We start from the raw sequence: 23,124 nt of genomic DNA, 5'->3' as shown, positions 1-23,124 counted from the left end.
CACGCCAAAGAAGCCGGTTGGTTTGTTTAGTCCGTAATCAGCACCATTTGGACGAACAGCCTTCAAGGCAGCATAGCGTTGTTCTGAGTGTGCTGAAGTTTAGCCAGAGTAGCCTCGGAAGGTGCGTAATTAAGACTGGAGCTCGAAAATGATGAGGTGTGTCTTTTTGTTGGTATCTGTCTTGATATGTAGGGCGGCGGCACTGTACGACTCACGGGACGACGTTGTTGAGGTATGTGCATTTGCAGTGCAATCCTTAGATCTCTAGCTCCATTGGGAAGCATGGATGGTTGTGTATTGACGCATCGCGCTCCAAGGGATGGTGTTTAATGCGCAATCCCTTCTGTTATTTCTGACTGTTGCCACGTATAAGCAGAAATCCTTAATCCTAAATGCATCTGCGTAAACTTTTTTCTTATACAGCGATTTTATTTATAGATGCTATGTATAGGGTTTAGTCAAAAGTACACGTTGGCTTAGCGAAACTAAACTCAACCTGCAATAAGTATTTTGTATTGTATTATTGTTGTGTAGCAAAAGGCATTTTGGGTCACTTGAATATAGAGAATTCTGCATTGCTTGACTGTTGTGATACGATATATGCGCGTTAATGCAACTCGGTGGAATAGTTACTCGTGTAAACTAGGGCCACGAACATATTTGGAAACGGCGAAGGACCAAAATCCTATCAGAGTGGTTTTACCCGTACTAGTGCTTCTTTCGGAGAACTGCTTCATGGGTCTAAATGAACGCTTTGGGAAATAGTTATCTCGCATACGTTTGTCCATTTTTGGATTACTGAACAATTAAGCAAATAAAGGGCTCGATGCATTTAAGACTAAGTTAGAAAGATTTTGTTTAGAATTATTGGTTCTGTTTTGTCTTTGTTGTTAGTTTTATTGAATATAACATCCATGCTTTTGCGCACGTGTACGGCATGGCCCGTGATTCTACGCCTTTTTATTTTGCCCGTGAATTACACCTTTATTAAACCTTGATTTTACAGAACAAAAACACAAGCAATAAATCACCCTTATATATATATATCATTTCTAATTAAGAACTACAACACCTTTGATTCTTAGTGACTTGTAGGCCAAGTTGGCCCCTAAATGATAATGATCCTTTTGATTTTACTAGTAGAGTTCAGGAATATATTTCGAACGTGAAATGATTTTTCGTAGATTTACGGTAAAAACACGATTGAGAACGACAAGTCATTAAAAATCATGTTTTGCCGCATAGAACGTGTGACCGCTCAGCTGATTAGTTAGACAGTGTCAATACAAGCTGACAGCGTTTTACCTAGGCCAGGGCTAAATAGTTGGCCTAGTTTGTTCCTATCGGTTTTTTTACGTCTTTAATAACATCGCGTTTCAAGAAGTTTCGACATAGTAATTGAGATAATACTTATCTCTCACAGCTGACAGACAGCAACTTCCGAAATCGGGTGCAAAACAGTGATGAAGTCTGGATTGTCGAATTCTTCGCCCCGTGGTGCGGTCACTGTAAAAATCTGGCCCCTGAATATAAGAAAGCAGCACGAGCTCTCAAAGGCGTTGTGAAAATTGGAGCTATCGACGCGGACCAACATAAATCAATCGGTCTGTTATTACCATTGATTTCGTAATATTTAAAGAGAATCGGTGATAATCGGAATCTGATGGTCTTAAAAAATAATGCTTGGAAGCTTTGTTCTTCCGAAACTAGTTCTTCTCTTTTGCAAGATAAAATCACTTCAATACAATATCTCTTGCTAAACAAAATTCTGAATTGATAAACCGTGTCCTTTAATAATCGTACTATTCTTTCGTAGGTATCGGTATCATTTGCTGGGTTTTTCTATTTATCTAATCTGTATTTGATTGGTCCTAAACAGGTGGTCAATATGGAATTCGTGGATTCCCAACGATCAAAATATTTATTCCTGGGAACTCAAAACCCATCGAGTATCAAGGAGCACGTACCGCTGACGGACTTGTTGACGCTGCCCTGAGAGAACTGAAGAATGTTGTCAACAAGAGGCTTGGCAGAGGAAGCTCTTCTAGCGGTTCTTCTGGGACAGGAGGATCTGAAAATGATAAAGATGTTGTGCAACTAACCGCAGAGAACTTCAAAAAGCTGGTCCTTGATTCGAAAGATCTTTGGCTGGTTGAGTTCTTCGCACCATGGTGTGGTCACTGTAAAAATCTTGCACCACACTGGGCTAAAGCGGCCACACAGCTGAGGGGTCAAGTGAAACTCGGTGCGGTTGATGCTACTGTGTACCAAGAACTAGCCCAGGAATATGGCGTTCGCGGATATCCTACTATCAAATATTTCCCGGCTGGACCAAAGGATCGGTCATCTGCCGAAGAGTATAACGGTGGTCGAACTGCCGATGACATCGTTGCCTGGGCATCGGAGAAAGCGCTCGAAAACGCTCCACCGCCTGAAGTAATTCAGCTCACAAATGAAAAACTACTCATCGATGCATGCACTGATAACCAACTATGTGTGGTGGCCGTTCTACCGCACATACTTGACTGCCAATCGGAATGCCGTAATAACTTCATCACTGACCTTAAAAGCCTCGCGGAGAAATTCAAGAAGCAGAAGTGGGGTTGGTTGTGGTCCGAGGCCATGGCTCAGCCGAAACTCGAGGAGGCCCTAGAAATCGGCGGTTTTGGCTACCCAGCTCTAGCTGTGGTCAACTCGCGCAAGATGAAATACTCGCTTATGCGCGGCTCCTTTTCTTTCGACGGCATCAGTGAGTTCCTTCGGGAGGTGTCCTTCGGAAGAGGCCGTAGCGCACCTGTAGCGGGCGCCAAACTGCCGAAGGTCGAACCGATCCAAGCTTGGGATGGTAAAGATGGCAAATTGGAAGAACCAGAGGATATTGATCTATCTGATGTGTCTCTTGAAGACGATGAACCTAATCCGGCCAAGCGCACCGAGCTTTAAAAAGGCGTCTTGGTCATGAAAGCGTATACCAACAGCATGATAATTAGTCGAAGTTTTAATAAGACACCAGACTATTCCACACCGATGGCCACGCTGGTCCAGCACAGTACATGGCCACACAATATTATATTCTGTGCAGCAGATTAGCAAACTAATCTTGCGTAGTAAAACGTTGAACTGTTAAAGCAGTTCTGACAGCGTAACACGTTTTCCAAGCTTTGTCAACCAGTTGGGAATATATTACAATCCACTTGATCCTCAATCCGTACAGCTCCTGCCAATGTCTACGACAACGTAGTTCTACAACGTTGTTGTAAATCTACAAAGTCGTGGAGCACGGTACCATTGTAGTTTTGTAATTAAAGTTTTATAAAAAAAAATGGAAGAGATAGCTCTCGCGTGGAAAGTTTATACTATTATCGTGGGTATAATAGGGACACTGAATATCGTGGCACAGATATGGAGCGCAGAGACGCTGTTTCCAGACAAGCGTATATATATATATATATATTATATGTAAATAAAAGTATGGAGAGGCGGTATAGGGGTGATACTTTGTTTTCATTCATTATTTATTTCACATGTGATCTTTTTGTAGGTATTTACAACTTAAACGACGTGGTGAACACCCGGGTCACCGACACATATTAATAAATACATCATCAAATGTTATACCCCTCCCCAATCCTTTAGCTATCCGCCGGACTGCCTGCTACAGTCTCGCTGACGACAATTGCATATGTTCATTTTTACATTGAGATGCTGTTCTAGAGGGAGGTTTCTATACGAAATAGGAAAGTTGCCCAACTCTCTCTACGCATAGCAGTGCTACAATTATTTGCGTGCTTGCTTGGAAAAAATTTAATCAACTTGCTCACGCAGTGCATACAAGAAAGTGAAGGGCTAGCCGCAAAAACTACAGCAACAAAATTACTATTATATACTACAACAAACGGGAAAAAGCCAGGCAAACTAATTTAGTTTTCCTCGTTGTCACGGTATCTGCACAATGGCCGAAAGAAGCTTGGAAAGCCCTCTCACTTTACTCCTCGCCAAACAAGTCACAGATCCCTTCTGCCGGATCGAGCGTATAATTAAAGTCGTTTTCGCTAGGCGCAGGTGAGAGTATGACAAACGGCGGTGGATTTGACGTTAATAGTGAATCGTACTCAATCAATGCCTGAAAAGTACAGGACAAAAATAAACAAAAACGTTTGTTGTAAAGCTTGACATGATGCGTAAGATACTATTGAAAGCAGATGGCAAATTTACTAAATAGTAAGTTTGCCATCTCGTTGTGGATTTGAGATGGTAAGCTGCCACAATAAGACATGCCGTTCATAACGAATGAGTGTAAAATGGCAGTAGTACCTTAACACCCTGAATTTTGTGGAGTACATAGATAACTACTAGCTTTATAAGATATATAGTGAATTTATCTGTGTTCATATATCCCTAATAAAAATACTGAAGCAGGGTGAAAACGAAAAAATTGTGTTAAAATACCCTCAGAATATCGTGCGGTTCCTCCTCGCTGGGGACCTGAGTACTGCCGATAACAGTTGTATCGTCGTCGTCGTCGTCTGTCTTCTTGACCTGCTTTCGCAGTTGACCTTCGTTCGCCGCTGTTGAACTTCTCCGTTTGCGGACAGGGGTCTTAAACAAAAATCGATAGTGAGTGAGGGTGGTTAGAAAGTTAAAGATGCCGTCCTTCCTTGGATGGCTTCGACGCTACTAAAAACCGACTAAAATATTTCCTAGTTATTGCCGTCCCAAAACATATATTTATGTGCGTCATGAATTTGTGAGCTGCTACTATTACTTTCGAGGATAATACGATCGCCATACTTTCGGAATTGGCCTATTTTTGTAAATGGACAATCTGGATTCCGCAAATCGTTAAAAAAGTAGTACTTTTCTTACAGATTATTTATTATCCTCTACCATAGAATAACCTATAAAACGAGGCTTAAATTAATTGGATATTTCTGATAATGAATATTGTAGCCTGAAAATCAACAAACAGGGGCTTAGGGGCAACTTTTATCATATTCCAGATCAGGATACATAGTTAGTTAACGTGACAATAAACAAAAAACACCATATATATGTATACATATATATAACCTATTTATAATTATCTAGTTCTCATTGTTGCTCAGCACACGAGCGATACCTGCTGTTGTTCCTCTTCAGGTGGGTCAGTTCGTACTTTTTTAGCTGGGCTAAGTCGTGCGGCTTCTGTGTCAGTAAGTGTCTCCTTGATTAGGCTGTCTAAAGCGTCGCCTACATTTTGATCTGTTTCGCCGTTTCCACCCGTCGAAGTTTCGTCATTATTTCTCTCGAGTGTTGCTATATTACTCGCCAGTGCGTTCGGTTTGCGATCAATGAGATGTACGTCAATCGGGCCCATATCGCTTCGGCATTGTACCCAGAACCCATTGTTTGTTTTATCCCTAACCGAACGTGGATCAATCACCTGTAAAGCAGAAGAAGAAACATTTAAGTAATACATGCAATATTTTAGTATTTTATTTGTAATAGACTTTTTGTGACATAGTTGTAAGGTAAAAAGTATGCGACACAAGACCTCAGAAGGAATCTCCTTCTGTCATTTCCCTATATTAAACGAGAGAAAGAAGAGTATAGGTAACGCTAAATAGTTATACGTCAACTCAGAATTTTTTTAGCTCTATTAAAACAAGCACCGTGTTACTTCGTATGTTATTTAAACAATCCATCAAACTCTCATTTATCTAAAAAAAAATAGCTTAAAGCCTTCCAAAAGGAACAGATTAAAGAAAGAACCAAATATGCAACAGCTCTCATTCAAAGAATAGGTTACCGATTTTACCAAAACGCAACCGTTAATCTAGATAACAACGATGATAGTTAATTCTTTTATCAAAATTTAAGAAGCTTTTTTTAACATGAAAGCTTCTAACTCTTTTCAATTGGCGAATATCGGAAAAAGCCATTCAAGGGTGGCTTTTTACCTTTACTGCTGTGTCTAAAGGTCCCTGCAGTGTTAACAAGCTTTCGCCACCCATCACATCCCATAGCTCACGGTACGTTACGAAGGCCTTTCCTCTGTTTGATATATCCTCTCTGAAAACAAGAATATAATAATAAAGAATCCAAGTAGGCGTATACATGCATTACAATGTGGCGTAATAAAAAATTTAACAACATTATACAGAAACACTGGAGGGTCCCAGCACTGACAAAGGGAAAAGATGCACGCTTAGATATAACTTATCCTAAACATTAAAATTACAAATAATCTTGTGTATAATGAGAATGATGGTTAGAAATTAAGTAATGGCTGGCTAAAGCCGCTATTTTACACTAAAAGCTCCAATTTTTTTTATTTTATACACAAAATTGCACGTTTTACTGAAGAAAATAGAAATTAAGAAAAAGTAAACCAGTTACAAACTTACCGAATATTGAGAATGGACTGTTTCACCTGCTTTAGATGTTCATCTAACGCCTCTTCTACGTCTTGTTGCTCTTCCACCTGCGCCGTGAGCTCGATGCGGCGCTGTGTCAATTCCTCCGTGTTACATCCAGGACCGCCGCCCCTACATAAAAAAGCAAAAAACGAAGCAGTAAGGAGCGTTTGATGCACGTAAGATTTGGAAGTACACAGTTTTGTTTCGTTAGTCCTCTAACGTAGTTTCAAAAATAACTGGTCGGAAAACATCGTAGTTCTGATGCTGCACAGTAATACATACATATTATATAGCATTTCAACAGTTTCTAGCATACGAAAAAGATCACTTACTTCCATATAATAGAGTTTTTAGTTCGTTTCTCAATTAGCCCGATTCCTTCCAGTACGCTTGTAATATCGTATATTCTGCGCTTCTGCCGAACCTCGAGAATGTCCACAGCCTAAACAATTATAAAAAAAGCTTAGCCTCAATTTATACTTGAAATACGAAGTAGAGTAAAATTGTGGTATTGAAAAATTTATAAATAACCATTTCTTAGAATTAGAGTAACCATGCCGAACTCACAAGATGGAGCAACATGTAATGTTTATTCTATCAAGTCATTCGATTGCTGGGATTTGTTATTTTAGGTTAGTAATTATAACTAAGCCACGTTTAGTTGAAATGTTGGAGTAAAAAACGTTCCGGAATTGCTGTTCTTACAGTCTGAGCTATTGTTGGCGTAAAGTAGAATTTCGTCTACGTGAAATCAGTCGAGCATCTATGAGTAAGTAGCCCATGTTCGAATCTGGATATCCACTAAACAAGTTCACACTGATTTTTTCTTCAAGATCTCAACGATGAGGAATGAGCAACAGCGTCTCATCATTGAACTCTATCACCGCCAGGAGATTAAAAAAAAATTTAGGTGTTGAAAAATACAATAGCTCTTTTTGTGATATTAGACGATACTGACGGTCTGTTTTACTTCTCGTAAGATACTTGATACGAATCTTTGATAGTAACGCTAATCTGAACGACAGTAAGAATAAACATTAGGTAATGTAACGGTAATGATTTTGTCTGCAACCGCATTTAAAAGACGCGCACTTGCTATCAAAAATTAGTAACGTACTTGAAGTGCTACGCCTTTCTTATCCTTAAGTAAATATATAGTTATCTTATTAACAGGCATAAAGTGCACTAATGGTTAACAAGGTTACGCCATCTCTTAGTTCGCTGCCTTAACTGCTGTACAGGGTGGTTCATGAAAGTGTCAGGTTTGTTCCTCCCAGAACTCCATGATCAACTGTACGTCTTATTGTGATTATTGATGTTCGACTCACATCTTTACCTTGCTTTCTCTTTATTGATTTTTCTATTGACCCTAAACAAAACAACATTGTAGTGAGTGCCTTTGTGTTAGGATTTCGCCCCCGTATATTTCTGACCGGCTAACCAAAGTAAGTATTAAAAGGTTCTTTTGCTAAAACGTTTCCTGCTGAAGATACATTCGTTTTTTGCACAGTGCCACAATGCACATTGCTGAAATCTATGTGTTTTGAGTTTTACGTCGGTGCCGCCGTAAGGCTGGTGGCTCCCTGCACGAAACGAAGTATGTCTATGCCGGAATTCGAATCCAGACCACCACGTGTCCCTAAGATTAGCAGGCAAATACGTTACCCACTAACCTATTACGGGAACTGCTACATGAAGGCTACCCCGTGATCTTCCGCTTAGAACGGCTGCAAACCCCTTCATAACACAATTGTTTGTGGCGGGTGCGCCGTCCAAATCGAACGTCGCTGACTCTAAGCGTCAAGATGAGGTGGTTTGTTGACAAATATGACTACACCTGGTCGAGCGTTGCTGTTGATGGCGTTAATTTCCTTTAGATCGGGGCTTCCTTCAGTAGTACCGTGAGGATCGCCCCCGCCCATCTGGCGTCGTTCTCATGTCAGGGGTGAAATTTGAACTTGGCGGCTTCATTCGGGTCCAAGACGCGGCCAACCCAAATTTGAATCGGCTCCCGCCGAAGTACCGGTGACTAGTTGGGGTCAAATCAGAACAGAAAACGATGCTTGAATCATAGCTACGTACCTGCTTGAGATCGAGTATTCCATCTTGAGCACCTTTGAGAAGATCCACAAACTTCGTAGTTAACAAACCAAGCGATTTATCCGCTCGGAGAAGATTAGGGTCCGCCGCCATATTCAATGTTGCTGTCTGTGAAATGTTCGTTCGTTATATTAGCTCGGCTTAGTTCACTGGTTAGCCTTTAAGGAATTGGACCGCCGGAGTACCACAATCCACCCGTACGAACTCGTTCACTGGCCGATCTAAAAATGATAAAACTCAAAACTTCCCGCAGATGAGTCGTTTCAATGAATACGTTGTTGTACTATAGACATAACTTGAAATCGACTTTGATAAAACGCTTCTTTCAAACAGCAGATCTCGCCGCCCGCGCAGTAGAGCGATGCGTTCATTGTGCGATGGTATTTTGAGCTCATTGGAGAGAGCTAGATAGCAGGAGGCAGCTTAGCGGTTAGTCAGTTTGTGGCGGTAGCTGTGAGTGCTATGCGAGGTGCGTGCCTTCAATGTGCGAACTTGAAATTGTTGTTCTATCGACAGTATTCAAAAGTGTTTATTATCCAACGAAGTAGACAAATTCACAGACGCGCAAGTGACACAAAGCAAGCCGACACAGGAAATGTAAATGCTTTTTGGTCATTGCGACCATGGCCATTGAGCATTTTTACTTCTAGTAGGTGAAATATCTGTTTATAACATCTTAAAAAAGGCTGAAATTTAGAAAATTGTTTGCCTTAATAGCAACATCGTAAGCCACATTATCTGTGTTTAGTTAAAAGTGCTATTGTGCGTCCGTTTTTGACGGTGACGGTCCTATTTGCGGTATGCAAACTACTGCTCAATCTTAGTTTCGGCCTGGAATAGGCCCCGTAACCGACGTTCGATGCGTCTTGATGAGCGCAGGATGTCGGCGAAGGAGCGAGCCGTGAGTCAGCTGAGCGTCGAGTCGGTGAAGATGATGGCCGAGTCAGTGGGAGTAACAGCACTACCAGAAGACACCTGTAGAGAGATCTCGGAAGACGCTACTTATCGGTTACGGGTCATCATCCAAGAGGTGTGATAATTAGCTAGGTCATTTTTTTTAGTTATTACAGACATTAATTCAGTATTAACTGATTTCATTTGTAACCATTTCATTACCTAGGTAGTGCGGTTTGAACAACGCTTATACGCAAACTAGATTTTACAAGCTGCACTTTTATATCAATTGATCAGCGTACGTATAATCTAAAAGTATGGAAGCAATTTAGCGAAGCGGTCAGTGCATTTACTGTAGTCCGCGCAAGAATCATGATAAGTGTTTACCTTTACTTTTAACGGATACTTCGAATATATACAAGTGCGAGTCACAGAATATTTAGATGTTTTATGCTAAAGTTCTTTGACACAATGAACCGGATTGGTGACTTCGATTGTTCAGTCATCTCTTGCGTTCGACAGTTTTCTGTATGCCTGTACTGGTTTCAAGCGTGTGCACTATAGATGTTTAAAACAAACTGTAGTAAAACGATATACACGAATTAACACTAATATGCATTGCACATAAATGAATTAAGATAAGACTGGAAGTTTTTAACTTAAAATTAAATTTAGTCAATGTACTGTTCGAATAGATCATAGGGATTAGTACAGTATCGGTTAGTATTAAGTTAGATAACTATATTAAAGTTGTTTTACCTAATGCAAACATTGATTGAATACCATGCATAACAAATAATGTATAAAATATATATATATATATATACATATGGTATATAGGGGATTCAAGAAATCTATGCACAGTTGAAATGATAACATCAGTTTTGATTAACATGCAATTACTATGTGAGTTGCAAAAAATTAAGCCCTTCTCATTCCCCCCATTTGTTTCGAAGATGTGTTCATCAAGATATGCTCTTATATCGTGATAATAAAGTGCAAGTGCATTGTTCTATTGTAAATAAAATTCCAAACCACGCGTGGTAAAACAGATCCAGTAAATGTAATTAACTGACCAATTAAATTAACCATTTAAAATGGTCACGCTAGTCGCTTGCTTCCTAATTCCTAATTGCTAATTCCTGCTAAATTTACATAGTATTTCTGCGAAATATATGGATTCACAGTGGGTACAGTCATGTCGGTCACTTGTATCGTATAACTATAATGTAGCTTCCCCAAGAAGTCGCTCGAATGATCCTCCCTATAAACTAGTGTTTTCCGCATTTTCCTAACTCACAATACCATTTTCATTTATCCGGAATTAATAGCCTGTGACATTTTTCAAATGTAACTTTTTTTTTATTTATAACGTTTTGAAATGCAATAGACGCTGATGCCAAGCTCACAATTTGATTGTCGAATAGACTTTTTGGATGTTTCATTCCACCTTTTTACTGTTATTTCTTCAAGCTCGTTGATGTTCTTCAACGTCATCTGGGAACGTATGTCTTAAACTTATCTTTGATGCGATTAATTGTGGTTTTACCTGACACTTTCAGTATCTTACGTGCGTGTGGTACATTTTCCCAACAGCATTTTATAAAATTTTTGTTAAAAGTTCAATTAATGTAAATAATCAAGTATACCTTGAAAAAACAACCGTATTTTCTTATAACACCCTATATGTACGCATGTATACAGTAGGCTCGGCTAATTGCTAACACTCAATGAGCTTGTGTATGCTAAAATTAAATATGAGTATTTAATTAAAACTCTTTAATCGAATTACCTTTTATCGATTTTTGGTACATTCTTAGGTACGTAGTTGATGTAGCAATATGAACCTGTTTTGCATTCTTTTAACAGTTAAATTAAGCATTGTTTGGATCCTACAGTGAGTGCTAGTACTTGAAAGAAGCGTGGTTAGGAAAGTCCATTATCATGTAATTATTATGAACTGGTGACATTTTACTGAGATTTTATCGATCCATAAAAATAATTACCATTTGAGGCTGAGAGAGCGAAGCTATATGTTTTTATCCGTCATAAAGCAGACTTCACTTAACGTAAATATATACATCTAGATAAGAATTTTATATCGCATGTTAAAACATAACGTAAAATTATCGTTGGCGCATAAATTTAGTACATAACATGAACTGATAATTACGCAACCTGCCACAAAAATAGGTGATTAATTTTTCTGGAATGGCTAATAGCTTTGAATAAAGCACACATACTATTGGGGTGTTTGTATAACCATATATCAGCATGTCGAATTTCATTGAATCTTCATTGACTGATACTCGTTGCATACGAGTAAATTTACATAACTAAATATAATATTTTTTTTACAGCTGACTCATACCTCGGTAGCTCTGTGTAGTATTGTTTCAAGGACATGCTGTCAGGGCTGTTGGAATTTTCAGGGAGAAATGTGTCTAAACTAGGATTCGAACCTACGCCCACCTTTATGTAAATAAGAACAAGAGCAGATTATTGATTACGGATACACAACGAAACAATGGCATAGTATGGACATCACACCGTTTCACATAACCGAATGTAGGCTTTGAACTAAATGCCCTAAATATCTTTGGCTTACGAATTCAGCTTTTTCACGAACTTTATAAAACGTCAAAAGCGGCTCACTCAAGCCCTTAGAAACTTCAGGCCTAATTAACTAGGTTCCTCTGAATATGTAATTAATTTTTAACTAACTTCTACTGCCTATATGAAACACATCGCAGTTAAGGGTTAATAGGGCAAATCTCATCTATTCACGAAGTTTCAAATTATAAGTTTTAGATATGGTATGGTTCTCGGCGTATTTAATTGGGATGTTTAACTTGACATCATTAGTACACACTAATTGCTGCCCCCTCTATTTATTACGTCATTGATCGGATCAATAAATAGTATAAAAAACTTTGTCTAGTACTGTGTCCTGTGAGCATTCGGTAACTTGCTGAGTAGTAGAAGTAAGGCACTGAACGCGTTCGTTTTTGAAAAACAATGCTAAGACTGTTGAAAGTTGAGATTTCTCTTGGGACCCATTTCCTTCACTTATTGTTGACGAGTGCTTCAGATTGACTGATTCAAGCAGGAAATCTTTGATGAGCACAGGTAATCTTGCAAAACGTGTAAAGCTACGGGGCATTCCTGTACATTGCTATCAAAGTAGTCGCTCAGCAGGTCGACTTTTAGGATCGGTTAAGACCTCTGCGCAGGACAGAGACATCATCTATGATTTCCAGCTCCGGTGCTGCATATTCAAAAAAACGTGAAAAGCCTTAAGGGTTCATCTTGCTAACTTTAGAAACAGTTTGAAATATTGATATGGGGCTGAAAGACGTGTCCTCCGATTGTCTTCGCCCTTTGCATGCAAAGCGAGTTTTGGAATGCGCATCTTGTAATGTGCACATTGTGCCAAAAAAACGCTGTTATTTTCATCAGAGCCATCAAAATGCCATCATTATTATTTTATTATCAGTTAGTCTACATTGCTCTAATCGATTCCAGCATTACCTTTTTGTGGTGTAGCACTTGCATGATGCATCTCTCCTGAAACGAACTTCAGTAGCTTGAACGTCACCCACACTTCCAAGGTTTTATCCTTTGTATTTTCTTTAACTTTACACTTATTTGTAAACATTTTAAATAATACTTTGTTTAGTCAATTTGCATTAGAAAATCATGATATTGAGGTAGTTTGAACATTAGCAGTTTTGATATTAACTTTTATTGCTAATCCAAGATTACGTTTGTTACTTAACAGAGGGATCATTTGAATCATATGTGTAAATGTTATTAGCTATCAATGACATTAATCGTATGGCATCTGCCAGGAATGGGTCGGAACACGACTGGGTGAAAATATATAAGTTCATACGTTTAAGTTTTTGGCTATTTTGATAGGCTCACGTGAAAGTGCGTCTATGATAGCAAGCAAGGGTACTTAGGGCCCTCTACGAGAAGTGCATATTATATGAAGCACATTCGTCAGCTTTTCTATACGTTAGCTGCTGTCAATTCCTAGTAGCCAAGTAAATGGAGTGGAATCAGTTGAATGTTAACCACGGTAGAACAGTTTTCCTCGACAATAACCGTGTTTGTTCCTAACAAAAAAAACCTACCTTTTCTCATTCGTCAAACATTCGTCATTTCTGAAAATGTTCAATAATAATTCCCCATTCGTGAAACATATCAATTCAGAGTTGCCCGCTGGTGATTTTAGGCGGTCATCTTTAATATTCTTATTCGTTACATTGTTTTATGCAATCTTTACCGGAGTTGGGCATTAGATTGGTCCGCACTTGCGATAAGCAGACGATCGTTTGACTTGTGTGATCAATGCAAGCGGTGCCTTTACTTAATTTTAGTTTGTAATTTGGTTGGCATTGTTGGCCGCTGGTTACTTTAAGGCAAACCATTGGTGAATACCTATACTGCTGCTTTGGGGTGGAGCGCAAGACTGTATAGAACAGAGTCAATTCTTTTTCATCGGTTGATGGCATATATAACGCCTGCAATCAGATACGGCGAGAGAGGCATACATTAGAAGCATTTTTTCTGCAATCATATGCGTGCAACTGATTTTGTTGTGAAACATCGGGATTGATCTGAGATACACGTATAACAGAATTTTAAGGAGGTACTTTCTTTAGCGCTATACTTTTGGCGCCACAACCACGTAGTCCTTAGTTATCAGTGAAATTTATCTGTAGTTTAATAGAGAACTGCGAAACGACTGCGAATTTCGGATTTTCGCGATTTTTGCGAATTTTCGAATACTACTTTGGAAGACATGCCTAGATAAACCATAGTCAACTCGCGCCTCGTGTACCAGGCAAGCTTCAATAAGATCCATTGTACTTCTTACATTCATTGTATAGGCCTTCTTCAGTTTCGAGCAAGTAATCACGTAAAAAACAGCACCATAAGGAGCAGTATCGTTCGAGCTAGTCTTCTAACATTAAAAATCCGCAAAACCAAAGATAATTGATAATAAGGTCAGAGGTGCGGTTTGACACGCGGACAATACTTGCAGCAGACGAAACTTGAATACCTTTTCCAATATGGGCCGTAATATATTCAACTCAATGTGATAATCTCCGTAAGTTTAAATTATGCATTATCCACCAACAAAGAATCTTGCCATAGGACTAAGCAGAATGTATGGTTACGTCTAACACACCTATTTTTAACGTTCATTCACATTTTGGTGGTTTAAAAGATCACTGTTGAATTTCGTGAAGCTTATTCTCTTTATGTAAGTAGCAGAAACTATATTTCTGACTTTTCATACTCTTTTTGGAACAACTGAACACTTTGAGATTTCCTGGGTTCGTTATTAATGCAGGTTTTAATGTCGTAATTTAAGATGAGAGTGGTAGAAAATATGTAGGTTATATATATATATATATGCTTTAAAGAACCTAATAAGAAATAAATGCGTACCAGGCTGTTTTCGCCTTGCAAAATATGAATACTGTCATCGTAGCAGCTGCTTACTATGTTTTATTCCAGGAAGAGTAAGTCGAATTTATAATAGATTGACTTATGATATTGTTCCGCTTATAATTTATTATTTACTTATAAAGTTATGTACGTTGACGTAAGGCTAGGAGCGGTATCTTGACTGGATGGCACTTAGAACTTGAATTATGTTTGAATATATTGAAGCCTTGGTATTTCATTTTAATGTCCTTTTTTTAAAGCAATGGCCTGTGAGAAATTTAGCTTCTGTTGGATATTGTGAAAACAGCAGAGCTACACTGAATGAAAAATTGAGATACATCTCAATTTTTAGGAAATTTCGTCTTAGTTATTGACGGTCAGGTGCCTGAAAATGATGCTTTAAAACGCTACATGAGATCATCATATTGTTCGTTGCCACGATAGAAATTCTGTTTCTATTCATCTAAGAGGATTCCGGTCACCCTATTAGATTTTGAATTCAGGTTTTGACATTCCGAGTTTGTGGTTTTCCCGGCAGGCTATTAAGTTCACTCGGCATGGCAAACGGAAAAGGATGACGTCCTTTGATCTGGACAATGCATTGCGAGTGAAGAATGTCGAACCCCTGTATGGATTTACGGATCCACATTTTATTCCATTCCGATTTGCGAGCGGAGGTGGTCGCGAACTCTACTTTCATGAAGACAAGGAGCTCGATCTTGGCGAGCTGGTAGGTATTCCTTCATCCGTTCATGAAATCTACATCCAAAGTATCAGCTTGAATACAGTGTACCTACAGTACAAAAACCTCTCTAATCTCTACTACTCTCACAGTAATGTCAAGTAGAACTGTACATTACTATTTGAAAAATAAAATGGACTATGTTATGACTAAGAAGACATTAAATCATCATATATAAGGCTGTACCATTTAAAGAAGCAGGCCAAGGAAGATAGGAGAATCTAGTTGTCAGCTTCATCTTCAACATTTTAATTTACTTATTAAATGTGTATTGCTTCTTCCGAATGATTATTCTCAGGTTTCTGGTTCTCTTCCGAAACTTCCACTTGACATTAGCTTGAAGACCCATTGGCTTTCTATTGAAGGCATCCAACCTACGATAGCCGACAATCCCCCTCCAGTACCGAAAGATCAGCAACGGCAAGAAAGTCTAGATCCACTTTCGAAACTATGTAAACCTCAGCAAGCGGAGAGGACTGCCAAGCACGTCGAAACAGTCAGGTACTAATTATAATTAGGTGATTTAATCGTTGCTTGTCCATGCAGTTCATCTGCATGCAACAAGTGGACTATGTGTGCCTATTTTTCAGTCGCTTACGTAAATAATTACTCTGCTTGGGAACTATGAGCAGAGATAACGATATACGTAGATATCATATGATAAATCTCAGGTCTCAAATTGGTTGCAGAGTCAAGCAACTGGCAACACACGAATTATCGGTTGAACAACAGCTGTATTATAAGGAAATTACGGAGGCGTGCGTAGGATCAGATGATTCGCGGCGTGCTGAGGCTCTTCAATCATTGAGCTCAGATCCTGGCCTTCACCAGATGCTTCCGCGACTCTGTACGTTCATCTCGGAGGGAGTAAAAGTAAACGTTGTCCAGTATAATCTTGCCTTTCTCATTTATCTTATCCGTATGGTAAAGGCCCTACTCGACAACCAGTCGTTGTATCTCGAGAAATACCTGCACGAGATCATACCTTCTGTGACCACATGTATTGTGAGTCGACAACTGTGTACACGGCCAGAAGTTGACAACCACTGGGCGCTTCGCGACTTCGCTTCTCGTCTATTGGCACAAATATGTAAAAATTTCAATACGTCGACGAACGGTATCCAAGTTCGTGTGACGAAGGCTTTTAGTAAAGCGCTTATGAACGACCGTATGCCGCTCGCTTCAATCTATGGAGCGGTTAGTGTTCTCGGTGAACTGGGTACGGAAGTAGTTCGTAGCCTACTCATTCCGCGCGTCCGGGAAATCTCAGACCGTCTTCGGCGATGCCTCGAAGAGCCTGGTGTCGTATCGAGTGAGAAAAAAGCAGCTGAACAAGCTAAACAGATCCTTGTGCGAGTCGTAGCGCCAGTTTTGAAAGCCACGAGATCTCCACCCGATAACCACGAGCAGTTCCGCTCCGAATTCGGATACCTTGGACCCTTTTTGATTGCGCAGGTAGGTACTCTAGTTAGCGAGAGCATCATTAAGTAAATAATTATGTACCCTCTATTTATTTAAAGTGACTTAGTCTTTGTGAAAACGCACTAAATATTGTAACGAACATGTAGGCGTAGGTTTTTTAGGCGTCAAAGATGTACCTTCATTGATTGATGATTCTCGTTTGTTGTTGATGATTTGTAATTAGGTGACTCGGCTTCGTACCCAGGCGGCAGCGGCAAGTTCTGGAGCAGGCGGCGGTCGACCACCTGTAACAGTAGCCCACACAACAAGAGTAGTTCAACAGGCAACTCCACTAAGCGGCAGTTCCGCTGGCACGAACAGTTTATCTGTAGCCCCCGCTGCAAGATCAACCTCAACTTTGGTAACAAATAATTCAATAGGTCAAGCGACGTCCAGTGGACAGAAGTTCCTGATCACACAACGTGCGCAGACGGTATCACAACAATCTACATCTACAAGCCAACAAATTGTCCGAGTTGTGGGTAAGTAGGAACACTGAGAGACGTCCTGCAAACCCTTTTGGCCGTTCCGCTCGATCTGAATCATTTTTGGAAGTACTCCGGCATTACTGTTGAATGTATTTCTGCTTTACAGGAACCCCGAGTGGTACGGCAGTGAAAACAGCAGTTGGGGTAGCTTCTGGCCCAGCAACAAAGGTCGTCGTTATGGGCCAGAAGCAGGTCCAGTACGTTATGGCTGCGCAGGGAAACCAGAACGCGGGAAGTCCGGCGGCGCGCTCTGCTAACTCAAGGCCAGACACGCCTGATGTGCAGCCGGAACAGCAACATGATATTAAATATGAGCCTCACTGAGCTGGACGATTATGTGTTTTAAGGCAAACAGGACGTAAAACGGAGGAAATGTACCGCTAAAGTGCAATCTGCAACATGCGAACATTGTCTATTTGGTTATTAACAAAATGCTACTGCTTAGATACAGTCCTCTGACTTGTCAGATGTCTTTCCAGAGCTACGTTTCGCGCTGTTAGCGCCTAGAAAAATGAAAATCATTTTCATGAGTTTTGTATCTGCTCTTGAAATCCTTTATTGATAACGCAGAAACTGAACCGCATAGTGAACTTTTTCGACCTGAAGGTCTGTGTTTGATATTTCTAGGTGTGTGCACGTGCATTGTTAATTCTGTACTGCTTTTGTGAAATTCAAAAAAAGGCCGGTCGACAATTTTAAATGAAATCCTACCTGCCGCGCAATTTCGGCCAAAGTGAAACTTTACTTTCCGTTTTTGTTCGCTTCGGTTTATTTGTGTTTGCACCTGTATGCCTGCCTCCCGATGTTATTCTGAGAAAGCGAATATATGTATCTGATGTGTTACTGACTATCGAATGAAAGAACGATAGATTTCAACCCACATGACCGTGTAATACTGCAAATGTTGAATAAAAGGAAGAAAACTGGAAATAGATGCAAGCTCTGCGGCGGTGCAGTCCAAGACACGCAAGAGTGCAAAATGAATTTATGCGTAGACACTATGTATATCACGACGTACGTTTATGACAACTATAATGTATTCGATCTGTTCGTGCTCGACCCACGTGTAAAAGCTCGTGAACAGAATTATGAAAATCACGGCGTAGCCTGTTATATAGTAGAGCTAAAAATTAAAAAATATCTCTATTTGTAGTTTGTCATCGCTTTAGGCATTGCAACGACAGAAATTATAGTGGCAGGAAAAACATACAGCATTCAATAATAGGCCTGGGTCAATTTTACTTGTTCGCATATGCGTCGATTCGGACCAATAAATTGTCTTCATATTGGATTATCATATAGATATAAGGTCAAGTTAATTTAGTCAGATCGAGTTCGTAATCTAAAGATAGCACCAACAACACGAAAGTGATAAGCAAGAAATTTGCATTGATGTCTTTGCGGTTATGCGGTCTGATCGTGAGAAGTTCCAAAGCGATCTGTGGCGTAATGATTGTACATACATACGTACAGCGAAGATTTGTATTGTTGACATTTTGTATCCCCTGAGCAAGGGAAAAGAATGATTCATAATAACACATTTATAATGAAAAAGATAACAACGTTATCCAGTTGGAACAACTGGGAACTATAATCTATGTATATGTGTGCATATATCGAAGGTTTGTCAAGACCTAGTTAACCGACAAAAAACGAAGATAAAGATCATCAAGCCCAAACAAGCTGTTTGCATGCACCGTCAATAACAATAAACGTCTATTAGTAGTTGTTGCGTCGGGTCGTAAAACTGAGTTTTTTTTTATGTACATTTTCCAAATGGTTCTATTCGTGGTTTCAGAAAACAATGAAAAAAATTAGCCTACGAAAATAACCGATAAGCGGCCATGGATCCGGCTATTACGTCGCTGTGCTGCATAAAAATGTAAAGGCTATTACATGAAAAATTAGACACTTTGTACATTGTCCCTTTCCAGGAGCGCGAGGGTATTCGAAGATCGAGATGGACGCATTTTATGTGATTGACTTGCACGTAATAAACTGATACGTTGAATCATTCAGGTTCAGGTGTATTCAAGATGTTGCGAGCGCGTTAGTCTATGTGAAATTTAGGAGTTCGCAGTAATAAGTAATCCATATTTTCTACAACTGATTGGCGTAGTTGTAGGTCAAAACTGGATTCTTGGTCGGTGACCATATTACTACAAAGCTTAAACATATACGAGTCTCGGACTTATGAGTCCGAGACTTGTAATAACCTCTGAAGAAAAAAGTTTGGATCTGTACATGACACTAGATTGTTAATGTGCGAAAACAAGAATGTAATCGTTAGCTGCGACGGTAAACGTCCGAAAATATGCTAAGGCGCGGACATTCTTACTATGAAATTAATCTATAGTAATTAAGAAGTGTACACATATATGCATGCGTACCCCCCACAGATAGCGTGGCCCATATAAGTAACCGCCGATTGACATATCAATATTAACATGTAGCGCACATCATGCCAAGATAGAATAGATTTAACGGATCCGGTGATACAATTGACGGCAGAAGACTGGTTGAAACAATAAGGTTAAGCTACAACTATGAAGGAGCCGCATTTGGACCGATTCGAAGACCTTGGATTCAATTTTGGCAGAACCTATTATCACGCAAACAAAAACGAACTGCACTGTATCTCAAATTTTAATACAAATTTGCGGCCAAGTAAACATTTTTCAAAACACAATTTGTTTTATTTACTTTCTCTCTATCATCACTGTGGTCGGCTCATTCCTGCTTGAATTGAAACTGTCTATTATAAAACGAGAACGCTTTAAAAGTGTTTCGCTTGGGCTCTACCAGAGGGCGCTACGTGCCCCATGTACCTCCTTTAGCCTCATATGCTTGCCTGGAGTATTATAATACATAAATGTTAAGATAGAAGCCACAGTGGCACCTAGAATCGTGTCGAAGTGGCGGCGTGCTAAGCCATCAGTTGTTACGATTCTGAGCTAGATCCTGACCCGGTTATCCTCTAAAAACAACCTGACATATTTTTTAGTTATTCAGGAGAAATTAAACTATTAATTTAGGCAAACTATTCGGCGCACCGCCGATTCGTCTATGGATCACTAGGAACGCTGATATTTTTTAAATTAATGTTTTCGTACTTGTTGTACAGGGATACCACCCACTGTGCTCGGGTTCCTAAGAAATATCTTGCAAAGAAATGTCTTCATAGTCGCGGATGGGGTAATCGGTATCAAATAGACAACGGAATTTTTCCAAGCGGGCCATCTAAACCTGCTGGTGTTCTCGTTCTTTATCAGTCATTTGCCTTCACAAATCAAGCAAGAACACTGTCCCATAAAAAGAATTTTTAAGCCAACGATGTCTTAACAAATCTTGCCTTTAAATAAATAACGCAAAAACTGAAGCCATGAAGTTCAAACGAGAGGGCAGGTTTGCAAGTGCTAATTCGTATCATTTGGATAAAGGAAGCCTGAGAACAGTTTAGACCTTTATGCACCTCGGTTTAATCTCAACAACATCTGGGAAATCTTCTATAGAGCAATAAGCATTATTAGAGAGTCCCAAAAACTATTAGGTATATATTGTCCTCACCCTGTTCAATTTGAAAATAGCACCAGCTGCCGTTAATGGCATTCAAGTAACCTGGAGGAAGCTAACCCAAGATCTAACTATGATAGATCGAGTTAGACCTGCGTACCTAAAAGTAACTTTCATATTTCAAACCCAAATCGCCCGATGTATCTTTTAGCCGATACCTCATCGTTCATTTACAGCGAAATTGTAGCTTATCGTATCGTCATGGACAGACACAGGTTTGAAGGGACGAAAATGGATTCCATGTTCTTTACGTCGCCAGCGATAGCTGGTGATAATTGCAAACGTACTACAGGAGTAACCAGGTTTGCAGTTCATGGGTTTTATCGTCCGGTTTGTAAAACACGATGAATTATAAGAAGTGCATTTGCAAACATGGTAAAACTAGACGCTATAGATATCATTCCAAATAATGTAGCCAAGTCAGATCAACGAACCGGCTAACTATCTCAAATATGTATCCTTTTAGGAGCGAAGTAAAAGATTTAACGACAGCGAATATCAGTATATTTCTACCTATTTTATTGATATCGTGGCACGAGCTGTGGAAAGTAAATATGATGTGATATATTTTTGCCTGTTTCACCGCATCACTATCTGCTGCATTTAACTAAACACTATTTCTATGTAGTGTTCGAGTTAATTCAACTTAACCGGACTGACATTGAATGCGCAATGGTATATTATACATTTCAGCAGCCTCATTTTAGATATAAAAAGGCAGACATACTGGATCTAAGGTATGCTGATTTGGTACGAGAATTGATCGGTTCTGCTATTTTTACATGATCAGTAATCTGGGTGTTTTGTTGTATTAAGATTTTTCGAGACATCCGTCGTGTGCTAATAAAGGTAACGTGTCGTGCCGATTTTAATGCCAGTAGACCATTTGGGCAGCACCAACATTCTAAAATCTAACGTGCAGACCTGTCTACTAATTTTTGAATTTGTATAGTAATATTCTTCAGTACCTTAAATGCGTTTCCCTGGTAAAATACTTCTGACTAATTGATCTAGCAGTGGAACAGCATCCACTATGTAAAAATGATTTAATTTTTATTCATTGAATTTTGCCTAAACTTTGTACTCGATTTTGATTTTACGAGGGACTGTTTATCGAGCACTGTAGAGTGTTCCTTTTCATGATCAGTAATGAAAAAAGTATTCTATAGAAAAAAAAAGAAACGAATAAGGACTGACTAGATAGTTGTATCTACGCTTTTGGGTTAAGTTTGCAGTGCATAAAAACGGTACCCCTGCTCTTTCTAGCCGCTATATTATTACCGTTGTTGTTATTTTTACTCCTATATAGTATGTTGCACAGGAGGAGGTTCACTATTCAAGATGGCTTATAAAAATTGACTTCATAGTCGCGATATCCGTTCAAGCTTATTTTACTGGAGCAGAAACGTTAACGTACAAACACCTCTTGACTAACCAGGCATCAATAATGCCAGTAGCCAAGAAGGAAACTGTGAGGGAATTTCGTAGAACATAGACGTGTTCACACACACCCTGTGATGATTTTACCAGTTTTATATGGTGATATCGCTTATTATCAATATAATAATAGCTTATCGAGTCTGCGCAGCCTTAAAACAAACGCTTCGTTACCTGTGATGAAAAAGGGTAATACCACGGAGGATCAGACGAACGCTGTCATAAACAACGTTTTGTTGGGAACGCATCATGTAAGATCGTATTCTATAACTTTACTAAAAACGGTATTTTAAATAATTATTTTATTTTTAAACAGCGAATGCCGTATTTTAAAACAGCGAATGCAAACAAAAGCAGTGATGACCTATGCATAGAAACTCATGCTGAGTAACTTCCACGATCGATCTTCTCTCTAGGCTTGTGTGAGGTGTGTAAAAAATCGCAAAAGTGTATATATATTTAGAGGAAACGACTACGATTAACTTGATAGTACCAAGTTTCTGTGAAGATTAGTCTCTAAGGAAGGTGAGATTTGGCTGTAAACATGTTTATAGTTGTTCACTGAATC

General features: G+C 39.4%; 3 protein-coding genes across 7 annotated transcripts; 2 read left to right on the top strand and 1 right to left on the bottom strand.

The window, feature by feature from the left end:
• The first annotated feature begins 5 nt into the window (after window positions 1-5).
• Window positions 6-3,494, top strand: CaBP1 (Protein disulfide-isomerase A6 homolog CaBP1). Its single transcript, XM_022813492.2, has 3 exons — window positions 6-232; window positions 1,424-1,604; window positions 1,880-3,494. Exons 1-3 carry the CDS (start codon window positions 149-151, stop codon window positions 2,941-2,943), a joined length of 1,329 nt encoding a protein of 442 aa, XP_022669227.1. The 5' UTR covers window positions 6-148; the 3' UTR covers window positions 2,944-3,494.
• On the bottom strand, window positions 3,486-8,634 carry LOC111253702 (transcription factor E2F5-like). 3 transcript variants are annotated; one of them, XM_022813498.2, is made up of 7 exons: window positions 8,481-8,634; window positions 6,731-6,840; window positions 6,387-6,527; window positions 5,940-6,051; window positions 5,120-5,422; window positions 4,450-4,599; window positions 3,486-4,123 (listed from the first exon to the last, which is right to left on the bottom strand). In XM_022813498.2, the coding sequence occupies exons 1-7, from the start codon at window positions 8,589-8,591 to the stop codon at window positions 3,986-3,988; spliced, it is 1,065 nt and encodes a 354-aa protein (XP_022669233.1). In that variant the 5' UTR covers window positions 8,592-8,634; the 3' UTR covers window positions 3,486-3,985. The 3 variants fall into 3 exon arrangements, with proteins under 3 accessions (XP_022669233.1, XP_022669234.1, XP_086830571.1); XM_022813499.2 differs by having other exon boundaries at window positions 5,156-5,422; XM_086974445.1 differs by lacking the exon at window positions 8,481-8,634 and adding an exon at window positions 8,234-8,412.
• Window positions 8,635-8,895: 261 nt separating this feature from the next.
• Window positions 8,896-19,293, top strand: LOC111253698 (transcription initiation factor TFIID subunit 6-like). Of its 3 annotated transcripts, none has more exons than XM_022813482.2 (7): window positions 8,897-9,147; window positions 9,323-9,528; window positions 15,394-15,585; window positions 15,896-16,098; window positions 16,287-17,052; window positions 17,243-17,540; window positions 17,653-19,293. In XM_022813482.2, exons 1-7 carry the CDS (start codon window positions 8,961-8,963, stop codon window positions 17,868-17,870), a joined length of 2,070 nt encoding a protein of 689 aa, XP_022669217.1. In that variant the 5' UTR covers window positions 8,897-8,960; the 3' UTR covers window positions 17,871-19,293. The 3 variants fall into 3 exon arrangements, with proteins under 3 accessions (XP_022669221.1, XP_022669217.1, XP_022669223.1); XM_022813488.2 differs by having other exon boundaries at window positions 8,897-9,151; XM_022813486.2 differs by lacking the exon at window positions 15,394-15,585 and having other exon boundaries at window positions 8,896-9,147.
• The last annotated feature ends 3,831 nt before the right edge of the window (window positions 19,294-23,124 follow it).

The sequence above is a fragment of the Varroa destructor genome, unplaced genomic scaffold, assembly GCF_002443255.2.
Source record: "Varroa destructor unplaced genomic scaffold, Vdes_3.0 BEIS01000007.1, whole genome shotgun sequence".
In the NCBI taxonomy this organism is placed as follows: domain Eukaryota; kingdom Metazoa; phylum Arthropoda; class Arachnida; order Mesostigmata; family Varroidae; genus Varroa; species Varroa destructor.
The sequence above is the reverse complement of the archived record's forward strand: the minus strand, read 5'-3'. Positions and strand labels throughout refer to the sequence as shown.